The sequence below is a fragment of the Microcebus murinus genome, chromosome 10 (assembly GCF_040939455.1).
Source record: "Microcebus murinus isolate Inina chromosome 10, M.murinus_Inina_mat1.0, whole genome shotgun sequence".
NCBI lineage: Eukaryota > Metazoa > Chordata > Mammalia > Primates > Cheirogaleidae > Microcebus > Microcebus murinus.
The window spans coordinates 56205864-56223574 of NC_134113.1; the positions used below are offsets into that span (position 1 = coordinate 56205864).

General features: G+C 38.7%; 1 protein-coding gene across 2 annotated transcripts in view; it reads left to right on the top strand.

Annotated features, from left to right (window-relative positions):
* The window catches only part of SCN8A (sodium voltage-gated channel alpha subunit 8), a 177417-nt gene that overhangs the window by 97680 nt on the left and 62026 nt on the right, over positions 1–17711 (top strand). For both annotated transcript variants that reach the window (XM_076007281.1, XM_076007280.1), the window contains exons 9-12: positions 1226–1367; positions 3012–3218; positions 4009–4302; positions 11941–12300. In XM_076007281.1, the coding sequence (XP_075863396.1) occupies positions 1226–1367; positions 3012–3218; positions 4009–4302; positions 11941–12300 (1003 nt within the window). The remainder of the gene's footprint in view (positions 1–1225; positions 1368–3011; positions 3219–4008; positions 4303–11940; positions 12301–17711) is intronic.

The following is a 17711-nucleotide window of genomic DNA, read 5'->3' on the forward strand; positions in this document are numbered from 1 at the left end:
ACTAGCGATTACATTGAAAGAAGTATGAGGGGAGTCTAAAAGCAGAAGAAATAGTATAACTGAGGTCATTGAAATCCCCATTGTGACTTAGGTTGTCACAATAAGTGCTAAGAAAACAAAAACAATTAAGAGGAACCTCTAGCCTTGTGCCATTTGGATAGTAGCTAAGTTGAATTTGATTGAACTGTACATTGATATGAATCTAGGACAGTGGTTTTCATACTTTGGCATGAATAAGGATCACCTGACATACCTCTTAAAAATGCAGATTCAAAACCAGGCACAGTAGCTCACACCTTTAATCCCAGCTACTCAGGAGGCTGAGTTGGGAGGATTGCTTGAGACCAGGAGTTCGAGACAGCCTAATTACAACATAGCAAGACCCTGCATCTAAAAATTAAAACAAACAAAAACAATAGCTGAGGCCGGGTGCTGTGGCTCACGCCTGTAATCCTAGCTCTTGGGAGGCCGAGGCGGGCGGATCGCTCAAGGTCAGGAGTTCAAAACCAGCCTGAGCAAGAGCGAGACCCCATCTCTACTATAAATAGAAAGAAATTAATTGGCCAACTGATATATATATATAAAATTAGCTGGGCATGGTGGCGCATGCCTGTAGTCCCAGCTACCCAGGAGGCTGAGGCAGAAGGATCACTCGAGCCCAGGAGTTTGAGGTTGCTGTGAGCTAGGCTGACGCCACGGCACTCACTCTAGCCTGGGCAACAAAGCAAGACTCTGTCTCAAAAAAAAAAAAAAAAAAAACAATAGCTGAGTGTAGTGGCATACACCTGTAGGCCCAGCTACTTAGTAGACTAAGGTGGGAGGATCACTTGAGCCCAGGAGTTCAAGACTACAGTGAGCTGTGACTGTGCCACAGCACTCCAGCCTAGGTGACAGAGCACGACCCCATCTCTTAAAGAAAAAGCATATTCACAGATTGCATATCCAGAACTTTTAATTCCTAGGTTTCAGGTAGGACATAGAAATCTGCATTTTTAAGGGGCATGCCAGATCGATGCTATCCCCAACAACTGGCTAGCTACTTATTTACTTTCTCTTTTTCTTTCTTTTTTCCCTATTTCTGATTTGTTGGCCTGGCTTTATAGATGGTCTGTTATTATTATCTCTGAGGTCATGGAGTGGGTGGAATTATGTTATTTATTATCTCCAAGGTCATGACTGAGTGGAATTACGTTGAAAAGTCCTGAACTTCACTTTCTCTCTTCAGACAATGCCCAGAGGGATACCAGTGTATGAAAGCAGGAAGGAACCCCAACTATGGTTACACAAGCTTTGACACTTTTAGCTGGGCCTTCTTGGCATTATTCCGCCTTATGACCCAGGACTATTGGGAAAACTTGTATCAATTGGTGAGTAATGCTTCTTTTTCTTTGGTGATAGAGTTTGTATGAGGATATGTGGGGGCAGGGACTTTCTGTGTGAAAGACCTTTAGTGAAGACATTTTATAGGCTCTGAGGATGGTATTAATATTTCCCACAGTTTACCTGGCTTAAATATTAAGTGAATTCTCCCAGCTCTCCCTGCCTGGCTTTGCTTTGCTTTTCTCTTTTCTTTTCTTCTCTTTTCCCTTCCTCTTCTTCTTTCTCTTTCTTTTCTTTCCCTCTCTCTCTGAGTTTACTTGCTAGAGAATCATCCCTGTTTGTTGAGTGCTCAGTCATGTATAGTTATAGAAGCTTAAAACCTTTCCTGGCCTGGGAATCTACCATGTCTGCTACTTTCTATTGTGTCACTAATCTGCAGCATGTCTCCTTTTGGATTTGTGGGCTTAGGGTATCTGTTAAAAACATATTAGGTGCCTCCTTGTGCAAGGCATTATACTAGACATTGTAAAGATGGGATTTCTATCCACAAGGACCTTGGAATCTAAATATATAAACATTTTTGAGATTTATAACACATTTGGACTTGTTCAAGCAAGTTGTACAGAAATAAGGTCAGCACCATTCTGCTGGGCTACACTGGTGACTGAGGACGAGTCATAACTTTGCTGGTTGTGATGGAGAAGTTAGTGTAGGTGATGCTAAGGGTCTTCCAGCATAGAAATTTTATGAGAAGTCATTGTTTTCTCTTTGACTCTGGCATTGGGTGATGCCAGTAAATTTGAGATTAAGAAACGTGTCCTCTTCATGCACTAAAGAACCTCTTTAAGGGAAACTTCTAGTTCAAAGCCCTGAATTAATTCTTTTCTGTTAGCCTAGAGTTCCCTCAGGTTTGAATCTTTCTCAAAAAATATTTGTAATTGATGCTAAGCTGCATTAAATATTTGTGGTTGAAAGAATAAAAGTGGAAATTCAGTAATAGTGGCTGGTATATACATAACCTAAAACCTATTTGTTCTTTGATGTCCATTTGCTCACAATTTAGTGAAAAGAATAGGCCTAGAGTCCTCCTTCCTATTTTTTTCCTACCCACTATCCTTTATGTCATATTGTCATATCCGTCTTTTAAAACCCATTCTATCTACCTGGTACTCTTTTTTTAAAGAGGAAAAAATATAAGTAAAAGATTGAAATCTAAAATTTAAAAAAAAAATTTAATGAATTTTAAAAAAAAACATTTTATTGCAAAAGGATAAGGTAAGGTGTCACTCAAGATGAGGACTTCCTGTGACTTGGACTGGATTTCAAAGATGAAATTTTTCTGTTAATACTCTTTGAGGACCAGTAGATAAATGAACTAAAATCTTATGTTCTTTTCTTTATACTTGTTTTAGAGCCAACCAACAAAGTCAAGAGTCAAATATAATTCTTAGCTCAGAGCATTTTTTTCCTTTAAAAAAATAAAAAAGCAAGCATTTTTCTATGAAAGAAGTATATAGGGAATATTTGGAAATGGGAGGAGATTTTTTGTGTTCCAGTGGATGGGAGATACTACTGCCATTTTAGTGTTCAAAATGCAAACAGTGCCCCTGCAGAGAAACTAGGCCCACAAGTTGTTTTCAGCCTGGTTCATTTGATGCAGGTGACTCAGAAAATGCTCTTTGTCTTTGCAGACCTTACGAGCAGCTGGGAAAACATACATGATCTTCTTCGTTTTGGTCATTTTTGTGGGTTCTTTCTATCTGGTGAACTTGATCTTGGCTGTGGTGGCCATGGCTTATGAAGAGCAGAATCAGGCAACACTGGAAGAGGCAGAGCAAAAAGAGGCTGAGTTCAAAGCAATGTTGGAGCAACTTAAAAAGCAACAGGAAGAGGCACAGGTTGGTGATGAATTCTTTACACCCTGCCGGACCATGGTGACTAAAGCCCCATATGATTGCCACTACAATTGATCTTTTCTAGGCACATTTTCAAATAGCAGTCATTGATCTAATAACAGTACCCCAAGCAACAACTGCAGATGGTTGATCCAATTATTTCATTTGTCTTACTTAATGGCTACATTGCTTGTTAATGTGAACGGTTGAATTTCTCAGCTGTAAAGGGTTTAACTGCTAATGATAACTGGAAAGAAAAAAATGACCAAAGCAGTTTATATAGTGCTTCCCATAAGCATAGCATTTTGTTGAGAAAACGTTAGGATCCAGGCAAAATATTAAAGTAAAAGTTAAAAAACACTTGTGATCCCATCACCCTAACACTGAACTTTCTAATCCTTATCCAAATATACAAGTATTTTTACATCGCTAAGCCCATAATGTAGTTTCTTGACATTTATTTTCAGATTTGCTCAGAAGGGATCCTCTGGTACCAAGGAGGCAAGCAAGTTCTTGTTTGAGATAATCAGGAGAATAAATCTCAAAGTTCTCACCACTGGGTTCTGTTCTGATCACTTAGGGCTGTTTGCCAGAATACAAATTCAACTAGAATGTGGAAGCAGCCAGGCCCTGGGCACAGCTGGGCACCCTCCTCTGACGGGCTGGGTTTCCTTCCTCCTTTCTTCCATCCTTTCTCTATCTATGGGAAATAAATGCTCTGTACTAATTGGTTGGCTTTAGGTGGCTCTAGTTAAATGCTTCTGGTCTGGTCTGTTCCTGTCTCCTTTTCTAGGCTGCAGCGATGGCCACTTCAGCAGGAACTGTCTCAGAAGATGCCATAGAGGAAGAAGGTGAAGAAGGAGTGGGCTCTCCTCGGAGCTCATCTGAAATTTCTAAACTCAGTTCAAAGAGTGCCAAGGAAAGACGTAACAGGAGAAAGAAGAGGAAGCAAAAGGAACTCTCTGAAGGAGAGGAAAAGGGGGATCCTGAGAAGGTGTTTAAGTCAGAGTCAGAAGATGGTATGAGGAGGAAGGGCTTTCGGCTGCCAGACAACAGAATAGGGAGGAAGTTTTCCATCATGAATCAGGTAAACTCTTTACATTGGGCCAAATAAGCCTAAGGAACTCTGGTTTTGCTAATCCTTCTTGATTTTGATTTTATCCTTTGGCCCTACATTTTCCAGGCCCATGGCTACATCCTCAGTCCTACCTCTGTGTGCTCCTTATTGTTCTCCTCTAGGAGGAAGCATTACTGGCATATTTGGAACATCCTCTGCTCTAATCCTGCCCTCCTTTCTCTGATGTAAAAGCCAGCCCTAGGACTGTATGATCCCCTGTGGCAGGCTTAAAGTGTATGTCACACCAGCAAGCGTCATGTTATAAAACATCAGGAATAACTTTTCTTAATATCTGAACATCAGAATTTAGTTTAAACATCTTTGTTTAAAAATTGTATATAATTGTAGGTAATAATAATAATAATGGGAGTCAGGGAACTTTAAGATTTCTTATTTGAGCATGGTAAGTTCTACTAATTACTTATTTTGGATACACAGTGTCATGGTGATAAATAAGCCTATATAGTAGATAGAAAACCTCCAGTTTTTCCCAACTTTCATAAATGGGGAAACTAAGAGAGAGGGATGGGGACTTAGGGATAATTATTGAGCATTCTATTAATTTAAATATCACATGATAGGCATCTTTGGATTTCAAAGAACACCACCAAAATCCAATTCTTAGGTCATTTAATTAAAGAAATGCTGGCAAGTTTGTAGGTATAGAATAGATTATAGTTTATGGCAGGTATCTTTTTCTCTTTTATGCACATATTTATTTATGTTCATGTCTCCTCTCTTAGATAAGGTCCTAAAGTCAAGGTCTGCTTCTTTGCACAAGGCTAGCATTCAGATATTGTTGGGCAATAAATGTAAGACTTTTAGAAATATGATTTAGCCCTTCTGGGACTTCTGTACAGCCTGAGGCCATCTCTGTCTAGCTTTTACCTCGCCTTTTTCCTAGTTCAGCCTCTTTTGGGGAAAAGTGTGATTGCAGCTTTATTGTAATATTATCCCTGTCTTGAGAGCCATCACTAAGCTAGTTAATGAATACCTTAGTGCTGTTAATGCTTTGCTCTTGAATGGTCTCTGATTATTCTGTAGGCTTTAGTACAGAGTTACACTGATTGCTCTGTAGCTCAAAAAATGAAAGTGGGCTTCTGAGATGCCCTGCTTTGCATGAAAATGTTCACTTCCTCTAATTTCCCCACATAGAAAAAAATTGTAGATTCCTAGAGACTGTGGCTGACTGCCAAGACTTGCTTAGACATTCCACATAGTAGTAATGTTCTTTGTCCCAGGACTCTCCTCCAGTTTCTTTGGAAAAATAACTGAAGAAACTGACAACTAGAGAGATTAACTTATCCAAGGTTATATAGCTAGTAGGTATTTGAGCCAAGATTTGGACTCAGGTCCATATGACTCCAGAGCTTGTGCTCCTAGCCACCCTTCTCTACTTCTCTACACACATACATGGTCATCTCTTCTGTTGGCTTAGTAACAAATGTAGCTTCTGTTTTCCCACAACATAGTTCAGGTAATGTGTCAGTTTCTTTTACTTCTGCATCTTCTGGGATCACCTTGAGACATCTGCCTACCCATTTCTCTACATTTTTAAGGCTCAGGACAGTTTATTAAATTGAGTCCATTTTTGCAAAGTATTTTAATTGTTCTACTGCAGCAGTTCTCAAAAATTTCAGTCTTAGGATCCCTTTATATCCTGAAAAGTTATTGAGGACCTAAAGAGCTTTTTAAAAATGTGCTTTTAATTTATCATATTAAAATTATAATTAAGAAATTTTTAAAATATTTATTTACTAATTTCTTTAAAAATAATAATGATAAACCCATTCCAAGATTAACACAAATTATATATTTTTTATTAAAATGAACTGTTTTTTAAAACAAAATAATTAAGGGGAAAAGTGGTAGTGCTTACATTTCTGCTAATCTCCTTAATCTCTGGTTTAATAGGAAATAGCTGGAATATCATACCTGGTTATATATGCATTCAATGGGTTGCAATATGTTTTTTTGGTGAAAGTATTTGAAGAAAATCCAGTTTCATACAGATATGTAGTTGGAAAGGGAAAGACTATTTTAATAGCCTTTTCAGATAATTATGAATGTTCCTCTTTGATGCTATTCCAAAACTCAACAGTGACAATTTTTTTAATGGTTAGTTGTTGTGTGGAATCTGAAACTATTTATATATCAGTAACTTCATACTCTCTTATAATAAAATCTTTTGCTCTCTTTTGCTCCATAGATCTTTAACCTATGAATGATTTGTAGCATCATGTGTTGATCATTTGGGAAATTTTGAGTCACTAAGTTATACAGATCTTCTAAATACTGACACACAATATTAAACAATCACATTCATTATTACCACCAATCTCATCAGAAAAGTCTTTAAATATTATGACACTGTCAGGCTTACAGTATCCACTGCAAGCTTGTGAGAAAATGAGAACAATGAAGGCAGATCTCATCTTTATATTATTATAAAATAGTTTTGACTTTAAGCCTCCCTTAAAAGGGTCTCAGGGACCCCCCAGTGGTCTCTAGACCATACTGTAAGAACCACAGCTGTATTAGAAAGAAAAAGTAAAGAAAAAGTGAAATATGACATGGAAGTAGAATGCTTAAACCTAACCTTTCATCATATATGAAACATCCTAGTCATTGTAAGCCTCATCTTGACAGATAGCTGACATGAATGCCCTGAAATTCCCCACAGATAATTTTTCTGTGGAATGTAAGGTCCATTCCCTCAAATCCAGAACATCCCAGAGGCATTCTCCAGAGCAAACATCTAGACCTAAGGTAATATTTTTAGTTAATGTGATGTGACTACCTGAAAAGGTCCAGAAGTTCCTGGTTGATTGGCAGCCTTAAATTAGACTGTATCCCAGGAGTTAATGGAGCCATGGGTCCTGAGTCATCACTGAAACACTCCAGTACAGGGAAGTTGAGACTGGGGAGGGCTTGGTATTGCTACCTTTGGGAAGTAGCACCTCAGGGAATGGGCTAGATCAGGATTGGATACTGGGTAGAAGGAGAAATAGGGCAAGTCATCTTTTCCCCTTTCACATTCATTGCAGAATCAACTGTTTTCCCAAAAGTGAAACAAGGAATTAAAGAACAATAGGTAAATTGGTTCCTTGTTTTGTATATTGTTTCAGGATCCTGATTTTTAACTGTTCATATATCACTGAATTGATATCATTATCTTCTTTATCACCTTCCTATCATCCTTATCACTTTCACTAAGATAAAGAATAGTCTGATGTATTAGATCTTATGTAACATATAATATTTTCTGCTGTTCTACAGGTTCCAAGAGGGCAGGAACTGTGTTGTGCATCTTATTCACCATTTTATCACTTAGCATTCAATAGGTATTGCATTAAGTAAAATTAAATTTTATTGTCAGATAAATAAAACCTCAGTTCTAATGTGAGACCTAATGTACCAGGTAGTACATTAGGGCAAGTCATCTTCCCAACATTGGCCTAATGGAAAATCATGAATTCTGTCCAATTTAACTTTCTGTGAGAAACAAAGCTGTGACCCAATGCAGGGATGAGACAACACTAAAATGGATGACCAATTTGCAATACATAAGCTATTAGGTTATTAAATATAGAATGTCTGATTTTGAATCAAAAGTGTAGTTTATTATATCTCAAACAAGAAGCAGTACAAGTTAATCACAGTATGTACCTAAACTATCAACACAGTTTTGCCATCCTCACAGTAGCTTGTTTATGCCAGCAGTGAAGAAGCTTAGAGAGCAAGTGGCAATGAAATCGCAAAAGAAATTTCCACAGTTTGTTGAGAATTGAATATTTTTCCTTGCAAGAAGTGGTCCAAAGCCTGGAAGTAGTTGGTAGTCAGTTGGTGTAAGGTCTGGCAAATACGGTGGATGACAGAGAGTTCCCAAGTCCAGCCTCTGTAGTTTAAGCAGAATTGTTTGGGTGACATGTAGTCAGCGTTGTCTTACAAGAGGATTGGCCTGTGTCTGTTGACCAATCTTGGCTGCTTCGTCGCAAGCATCCTCATCATTTCATCCAGTTGGTCCCAGTAGACATCCACGGTAATCGATTGACCAGGTTTCATGAAACTGTAGTGGATAATACTAGCACTGGACCACAGACAGACACCATTAGCTTTTTTTGATGAATATTTAATTTTGGACTGTGTTTCGGCACTTCATCTTTATCCAACGATTGTGCCAGATGCTTGTGATTGTCAAAAATAATCCATTTTTCATCACGTTACAATATGGTATAGAAATGGTTCACCTTTATGTCATGACAGCAAAGAAAGGCAAGCTTTGAGACAATTTCTCTTCTGATGCTCATTTAATTCATGCTGTACCCATCTATCCAGCTTCTTTATCTTGCTCATTTGTTTCAAATGGTCCAATATTGTTGGAGTAGTAATGTCAAACCTTGCTACTAATTCACACGTAGGTTGAGATGGATTCACTTCCACTATAGTTTATCATTATCAACCTTGGTCTCAACCTTGGAATTCTGCTCAACAAAAATATAGGGCAGAAAGATTAAAGAGGAGACCCATGGCCCTTCTGGGGTTATGATCAAAAGTATTACCAGGCAAGGCACAGTGGGCTGCTCATGCCTGTAATCCCAACACTTTGGGAGGTCAAGGCAGGAGGATCACTTGAGGCCAGGAATTTAAGACCAGTCTGAACAACATAGTGAGACCCTAACGCTGCAAAAAATTTTTTAAAAAAATTAGCCAGGTGCAGTGGCACACATTTGAATTCCCAGCTATTCAGGAGGCTAAAGCAGGAGAATGGCTTGAGCCTAGGAGTTTGAGGCTGCAGTGAACTATGATCACACCACTCACTGCACTCCTTGGAGCAAGACACCATCCCTTTAAAAAAGAAAAAAAAAGCATTATCAGAAAAGGTTTCTTTAGTGCATATAATGTATGCATTGTATTGGCATTGTATAGTCCCAGCCAATGAAGAGCAAGTGCAATCATTTTATTAGAGGGTTAAGACTGGAACTCTAAGGCAAAAATATCACATAGTTAAAAATTATTTTGAAAGTTTAAAGTCATAACTAGGCAAACTAAATATCTCAGGGTAGCAAGGAAGATTGTTTAAGGTCAGTCATTTGTCAGTTTCTTTCTCTTAGAGCAATGGTCCTTAAATTGGGGTTGTATCTCCTTGGGGCTCTTGAAGACTTTCCCTGCACAGTTTTAAGGAACCCAGTTCCAGATCTTTAATTCACATTCACCTGTGCGTGAGATCAGCTCTGTGATCCAAAGTTGTACCACTTCTTCTTTCCTACTTTCCTTTTCAGTCACCCTCCTTCCACTTGACAAAAGGGAGGCATACCTCTTTCATCCCAAATCCTAAGTGGAGCATTGCCTTAAGGTATAAAAATCTTTGGGGTGCCAAACAAAAGGACAATTGAAAATTTTAGTGTCTACAAAGTTTTCTTTAATCCAGGAACCTTAAATCCATCGTAAGGCTTTCTGAATTTACCTCTTTTTTATTTCTGTTAAGAGTGAAACAGAGTTATAATTGGGTTGTCGAGATGTTTTTAAGTTCAAGAGTGGGATGGTTATCCCTGGAGTACATATTAATACATTTATTAAAAATGAAAAATTAGGTCATACTTTTTTAATATGAAAATAAGTCTGATTTGGTCAATTGCTTTGACATTGCTTTGACTTTGCTAATTAGATCATGTGGGAGACATTCTCATAAATGAGGTAAATCTGTTGCTTTAAGGTTTTGACAAATATACATTTAAAGTTTGTGATAAGATAAAATCATATTAAAAACCAAGTGACTGCAATGATGTAAAGAAGTTTACAATATTTCAATTATTCCAACCTTCTGTTGCATTAAACAGGTTCCTTTAAGTAAAAGCACTCATGTAAGAATATAAATATTAATAAATAATAAAACCTTTTGGTATCCTCAGAAATCAAGAAGGAGAATCCTTGTAATAATTAGGTAACAAATCCTTTGGCAAGTTGCTCTTTCAGTTCTTTGCTTTTAACAAAATTGAAAGAGGATCTAATTTGTCAGCCAGTAGATCATTAAAATAAATTTTGCTGATAGCTTACTATGTGATTTTTGGCATATAACTTGGAGAGAGTTCAAAGAATTGACTGACATTAGTATAACAAAGTTTTTCCATTCCAAGATAATATTTATATGAATAAGGTTTCTCAGCACTTAAAATCTATCAGTAGAAAGGAGGGGACTGATTTGGAGTCATGTCTCATTCTAATAAGTAATACTGTCAACAAATATTTAAGCACCAACTGATAAAATCTATCTCATTAAGAAATGCATTTTAGGCCGGGCGTGGTGGCTCACGCCTGTAATCCTAGCTCTCTGGGAGGCCGAGGCGGGCGGATTGCTCGAGGTCAGGAGTTCGAAACCAGCCTGAGCAAGAGCGAAACCCGTCTCTACTATAAATAGAAATTAATTGGCCAACTAATATATATACAAAAAATTAGCCGGGCATGGTGGCGAATGCCTGTAGTCCCAGCTACTTGGGAGGCTGAGGCAGGAGGATTGCTTGAGCCAGGAGTTTGAGGTTGCTGTGAGCTAGGCTAACGCCACGGCACTCACTCTAGCCTGGGCGACAAAGTGAGACTCTGTCTCAAAAAAAAAAGAAAGAAATGCATTTTAATATAATTGTCATTTTTAAGCTTATTTCTTATAAAATATGTTATAAATTTGTGTAGCTTGATCAACTGTATTCAAAAGAATTATAATAGAAACTCAATCTGGAAGAATTTTTAAAATTTCTTAGAGAATCATAGTCACAGGAAAATTTTAAAATATTAAATACAGTTTATTTATAATTTTTTATTGCAGAGCAGCATTCAAGGGTGATATCTACACTAAAACATAAAAAATACACATTTACATAAAATTTTCTAGGGAACATGAAATAGAAGTATTGCGTTCAAGGAGAAAAAGAAATCAGGAAAAATTTCCAAGTAGTAAAGAAAAGTTTTATTTAAAAATATCAGTGCTGATAATGATATAATTTATAGCCGTTTAAACTGGGAATTATATAGTTTACAACTATTTAAACTTTTGGTGAAAAAAGTTTTATGTTGACTTTAAAATGAGGTGGAATAGGCCATACATAATTTTCAGCTGAACTAAAAAGCTTAAAGAGCACTGTTGGAATAATATTCAGTCTCCAAGAAATATACTCATGGAGAGAATGGCAAATGATATGGGCACTTTTAAAATTCTCTTTTTGCCAAGTGTGGCATGGAGTCTTACTTCAGTAAGTTAAAGGGACAGATGTACACACACTGACATGCTTCCCTGCGGATGAGTTACACAGAACATAAGATAAAAGCATCTATGGGTGCATGAGTGAACAGCAAGTAGAATTTTTGAATCCTTAACTAAGCAAGCACAGGTATATATCTCAAGTGTACAGGGAAGGGGAAGCGTATAATAGTGTGTAATGAACGGTAATAGTCAACATCCAGGCGTACTTTCTGGAAACATTTGTGTTCTGGTACCTAGACTGCAAGGGTGGGGCCAGGTCGGTTAGCCTAGCCTAATTTTTGCCCAGCCCGTAGGGTCCACGCTGGTCTCATGCCACTCTCTGTCTCTCTCTGTCTCTCCCCCTGCCCCTGCAGTCACTGCTCAGCATCCCAGGCTCGCCCTTCCTCTCCCGCCACAACAGCAAAAGCAGCATCTTCAGTTTCCGCGGCCCCGGGCGCTTCCGAGACCCGGGCTCGGAGAACGAGTTCGCGGACGACGAGCACAGCACGGTGGAGGAGAGCGAGGGCCGCCGGGACTCCCTCTTCATCCCGATCCGGGCCCGCGAGCGCCGCAGCAGCTACAGCGGCTACAGCGGCTACAGCCAGGGCAGCCGCTCCTCGCGCATCTTCCCCAGCCTGCGGCGCAGCGTGAAGCGCAACAGCACGGTGGACTGCAACGGCGTGGTGTCCCTCATCGGCCCGGGCTCGCACATCGGCGGGCGGCTCCTGCCTGAGGTGAAAATAGATAAGGCAGCTACCGACGACAGTGTAAGGAAGTACACAAATAGATAGAGGCTAGGCATGGCAGTCTCTCCCGCTCCCTCCCCTCCTCGTCCCTGCTCTGCCCGTTCCACTTGGTCTCTCTGGCGCCTACTCTTGTTAACACCCCGGCCATTTCTGTTTTCTCTCTCCTGGTTTGTTTCTGTGTCTCTCTTCAGCCCTCCCCTATTACTCGCCCTGTTTTCTCCTTTCCTTTATTCCATTTTCCCCATCTTCCTTCCTTGTTTCTGCCTTTCCTTCTCCCTTCGTTAAACTCCTTCCTTTATTTTACCTTTCTCTTTCTCTCCATCTTTGCAAGTCTGTTGCCCATATTTCCCTCCCCCGACCTGCTTTGACTGAATGCCTCTGGCCAGGAGCCTGCCCGGATGGAATGAGAATGCCACGGTGCCACCACCAATGACCAAGTCTGAGCGGGTTTGAAACTACCATTGCTTCTCTTCCCCCACTTCCTCTCCCCTTCTAGGGAAACAGCTTGGAATTTAAAGATCTTATTCTTTCTATTTTAGAAAAGTAATAATAGTTTTGAATAATTTTCTATGTCTCCACCTCTGCAAAAACAAAGTATGATTTTTCCAAAGAGGAACGTTCATACATGTCAGGGTGGGTGGTTATGTATCAGGAGAGCCAGGCAAGGAGAGGTTACTGGACCCAGGCTTTCAAAGGGGATTGAAATGGAAATAAATCAAAGGAGGAAAAAGTGGGAGGTTGGGGCAAGAACACATGGTGTATGGGGGAGGAAGGAAAAGGGAACCAAAGATGAATTTTAAATGTAATCAAATGTCAGATTCTGGAGGAGTTGCATATAATAGCTTCATGAAATCACTTGTCTAGGGTTTGAATAATGGTGCCCCTCTTTGGGAAAAGCCATCTCTTAACATTTCTTTAAATTCTAAGCTGTTAATACCTTTTTTTAAGTTTTAAATTCTTATAACCTCAGTGATCCTAATCCTTCCTACCTCTAATGCCTTAACTTTCCTGAATCCCTCCTTAGCTGATACAAGCTCCTTGAGATAGCATGTCAGTCTATTTTGTTCTAACACTTCAGTTTCCTCTAACACAGCATGAAGACCTTTAATTAGCATGATGCATGTGTGGAGGAAAACTGGACAATCATGTGTGAAATTGTTCAGAACAGTCTGTTTTTAGCATTTTAGGGCAGTTACTGACTGTACATATAAATTTTTCAAAAGGCAGTTTGGGCCGTGCGTGGTGGCTCACACCTGTAATCCTAGCACTCTGGGAGGCCAAGGTGGGTGGATCCTTTGAGCTCAGGAGTTTGAGACCAGCCTGAGCAAGAGCGAGAACATAACTCTACTAAAAAAAAAAAAAAAATAGAAATTAGTTGGACAACTAAATTCCCAGCTACTTGGGAGGCTGAGGCAGTAGGATTACTTGAGCCCAGGAGTTTGAGGTTGCTGTGAGCTAGGCCGACACCACAGCACTCTAGCCCAGGCAACAGAGTGAGACCCTGTCTCAAAAAAAACAAAAAAAAGGCAGTTTGTATGTGGTTGAGATTATCTCATTTCTCCCTGCCCTTTTATTTAAAAGCAAAATACTTTCCTCCTTATGTTTGTATAGCTTTTTCTAAGCTACAGATTACTTTTACTTGAATTATTTAGTTTGTTCTAAGTAAAAATTATGTAAGGCTGACAAAGTGCAGATTACTATTCCTGCTTATGAGATGGGGAGCAGGCTCAGAGAATTTGTGTTCCTTTAGGTGGTACAGCTAGCGTATCAGTGGTAGAGCCAGAATATTAGACCCTTCAGAAACCCTATTCTTCTGTTTCCCAGTTAATTTTAATGTCTTCTATGCATAGTCAGTTGGCCATTGCTCTTCTGGAAATCTGTTTATTTAAGATCAACAGCTACAGGAACAATAATAATAATAATAAACAGGTCAGGCATGGTGACTCATCCCTGTAATCCTAGCACTCTAGAAGGCTAAGGCCAAAGGATTGCTTGAGCCCAGGAGCCGGAGGTGCAGTGAGCTAGATTGTGTCACTGCACTCTACCCAGGGCAACAGAGGGAGACTGTGTATAAAAAATAATAATAATAGCAGTAATAATAAAGAGTGGCTCCAAAGTTTCCCCAAGACCAGAATGACCAGAGTTGACCAAAATGAATGTTGTAGATAATTATCTTTACATGTGGTTTTTATTTGATTTCTCACTAATTCTGTGTCTAGGGGTAAATTTGGTGCTCCCCAATTAGATAATTATATTTTTTGAAAAAACAAGAGATAATGTCAGTAGAGAATGAGGATGATTCGGGTTGGCATGGTCAGTACAGATGGGCAACTCAAATGTTTGAAACCAAATCAAATTTTGACGTCCCGACAATTTTAAAAAATATTTAAGCCAAATAATACAGTTTGCTTTTTCTCTGAAGAGAAAGTGTTAGAGAAGGTAGGTGTCCAGGAAGAAGGCACTTGAACTTCAGCTAAGGCATATGATCAGGTTCTGGGGGGTTGTTTTTGCTTTTTTAGCAGCTTCTGTTGTATCATGTGAGAGAAAAATTTCAGAGTCAGTTGCACATATGGCTGTGGAGTGTAAGGCTTTCTGTAGCACCTTACACTGTGGTCTGCAGAGCTCCACCTTGAGTTTGGGGAGGGCCTGTATACCCAGTGCCCTGTAAGCACTGAAGGGGATTCTTTGCTATGGCCCCAATTAATGGTGGTGACAGATTTGAGGATGCCCAAAGCCAAGAGATCAGATCCCAAAGTGGCAGGAAGATAATGTAGACAAGACTGTATCATTCCCAAGGGCTTCATAACTAGGAAAAGCTATTTATTTTATCTTATTTATTTTATTAGAAGCCATAAAGAAGCTGTTATGTCTTATAACTGTTTATAATATGGGTAAATGCCTAAGTTACATTAATAGGCCAAAAAGAACAAAACAAGTAAAACAGGATGCATATAGTTACTGTGATGTGATATCAAATCTATGTAAGAACAATTACATGGAGAAAAAAGAGAGATGGCTAAAAGTTAATAGTAGTTGCCTTTAATTGCCTTTAAGATGAAATTATTGATGACTTTTTTTCTCTCTTATACTCTTCTGCCCTTTCCAGTTTTCTACAATAATTATAGCTACCATATATTGAGTCCTTATACTTTGCCAAGTACTTTATATACATGATCTCATTTAATTCTTATAACCATCCTATTCAGTAGGGGGTTTTATCCTGTTAACAGATGAGACTCAAGGAAATACTTAGTGACCTAGGGAAAGGGAACTTAAACCAAGGTCTTCTTGATGCTAAAAAGAATTTCCTGACAGCTTAAATATTAGCTCCTCAAAAAGTGGGGAAAACAATCATTTATCTTAACAGGACACAATATATTAATACTTATATATTAATTTAATATTATAAAATTTAAGACATATTAATTGCTCATCTGGCAGCTCAGGCCAGATGAAAATTAATAACTCTTTGAGCTAGGATATAGTGATTCTTACTGTCAAACATTTTGGATGCATCCACAGCCAAAGATTAACCTGAACCATTAGAATGCTTTCATAGAATGATATAGGAGCCACTATTCATTATTCATAGAATGATATAGGAGCCACTAATGGTCTATAAGCTGGTCTCACACAATATTCATGTGTAGACAATGCCATATCTGTATTTTTTTCATCAGGCTTAAATTAAGAAATATAATAGGCTGTAAGAAAAAAAGGCATCCGGACATCACCTCATTAGAGTCTCATCAAAAAATATTTCATATCTTTATTAGTTATTCAGTTGTAATTGAGTGGTAATGATTTTTTGATAGCTTGGGAATTTTCACTTTTGTTTTATGCTAAGCAGAGAATAAAGGGACTTTTTCCTGTGTCTCCATCGCTGAGCTGGGAAAGCCTGTGGGAATCATTGCTCTTCACTCATAAAGCAGGTACCCTGGCAATGAAGGAATCACATGTAACTCAGAAATCATGTTGAGGTAGCTTGCAAACATACAAGCATTATCTCACTTAATGCTCACAGCCCTCACCTTATGAGGTAGATACTGCTATTTCTCTGCATTTTAGTCAGGAGGAATCCAAGGCTTAGAGGAATAAAGTAACTTGTCCAAGATTACACAATAAACAGTAGAGTGAGGATTTGAATTCAAGCAATCTAACTCCACAGCTTTAACCATTAGCCATTATACTATACTAATTCAGAAGCCCAAGTTCTTTATTTACTGATGTGATCCTATGAAATTAACCTCTCTAACCCCATTTTCTTTCCTGTAAAAAAGATTAAATGATCTCTGTTATGGGGCTATTGTGAAGATTAAACATAATAACATACATAAAATGTGAACCATATCATGTGGCCTGCTCTTGGTGTTCAGAAAGCCAATTTCCATTCCTTTGCATATACTTTCTTGGCCTTTTTAGTCCTGAGGGATGGACAGTACTGAATTGCTTGATTTGGCTCTTTCTAAGATTCTAAAGATCTTTTGTTTGAGAAGGAGGAATTATTGTACAATTATTTTAAAGCAAAACACTACAAAAAGTTAAGAAAAGCATGAATAGGGGATTGATTAATGGCTAGGTTCCAAGGACACTTACAAAATGCTATAAATTTTAGTTCCAAGAAAGGTGACTGACTGATTAATTTCCACTTATGTATTTCTATGGAAAGCAATTTAGAATCAATAAGAACTTGAGCTTCCTTGGGCAAATCTATAGAAATGTGTGCAGAATCTGCCATCTGCAGGTATTGTAGGATATTCTCTGAGAGGATTGCTATAGTTTAGGAGATTGGAAGTCAGTGGCTAAATGCCCTAATAAACTTTGCATTTGGATTAAGAGAAATCGAACAAATTTATACTGAGTTTAAGTTTCAAAGAACTTACTTAAGGTTCTCAATTGCTTTCTCTGTTACTGACAGTTTTGTTTCAAGGCTCATTACAGGCTGAATTCAAAACAGGCAGAGGCTCCTGACTTTTAACAGTTAATTCTCCTCCCCACTCCCCAACAACATGAAACAAGACAAAAACCATACACTTCCATTTACAAACAAAACAAAACAACAAAAACAAGAAAACCTGAAGAGATAGGGAAAGGGAAGGAAAGGGCATGTGGTTTTTCCTCTGGGCCTTGGATCTCAGCATGGCTGAAGGAAGAAGCCCACACTCCCATGTGATGACAGTTGAGCAGTTGAGCCCATAGCAGAGATGCATCTTACCAAGCCCAAGAGGAATTAATTCTAGCTGGAAGCTGAGTATGTAGCTGCTTTACCTGGGAGAGAGTCTCTTCCAGGTTTTCTTCCCTTCAGTTTGTGCTCTGACACAAGAAACAATAGCCAACATTGCCGGTCGGAAAGTAACATAGTGCAGCCGCTTTGGAAAATTGTTTTGCAGTTTCTCAAA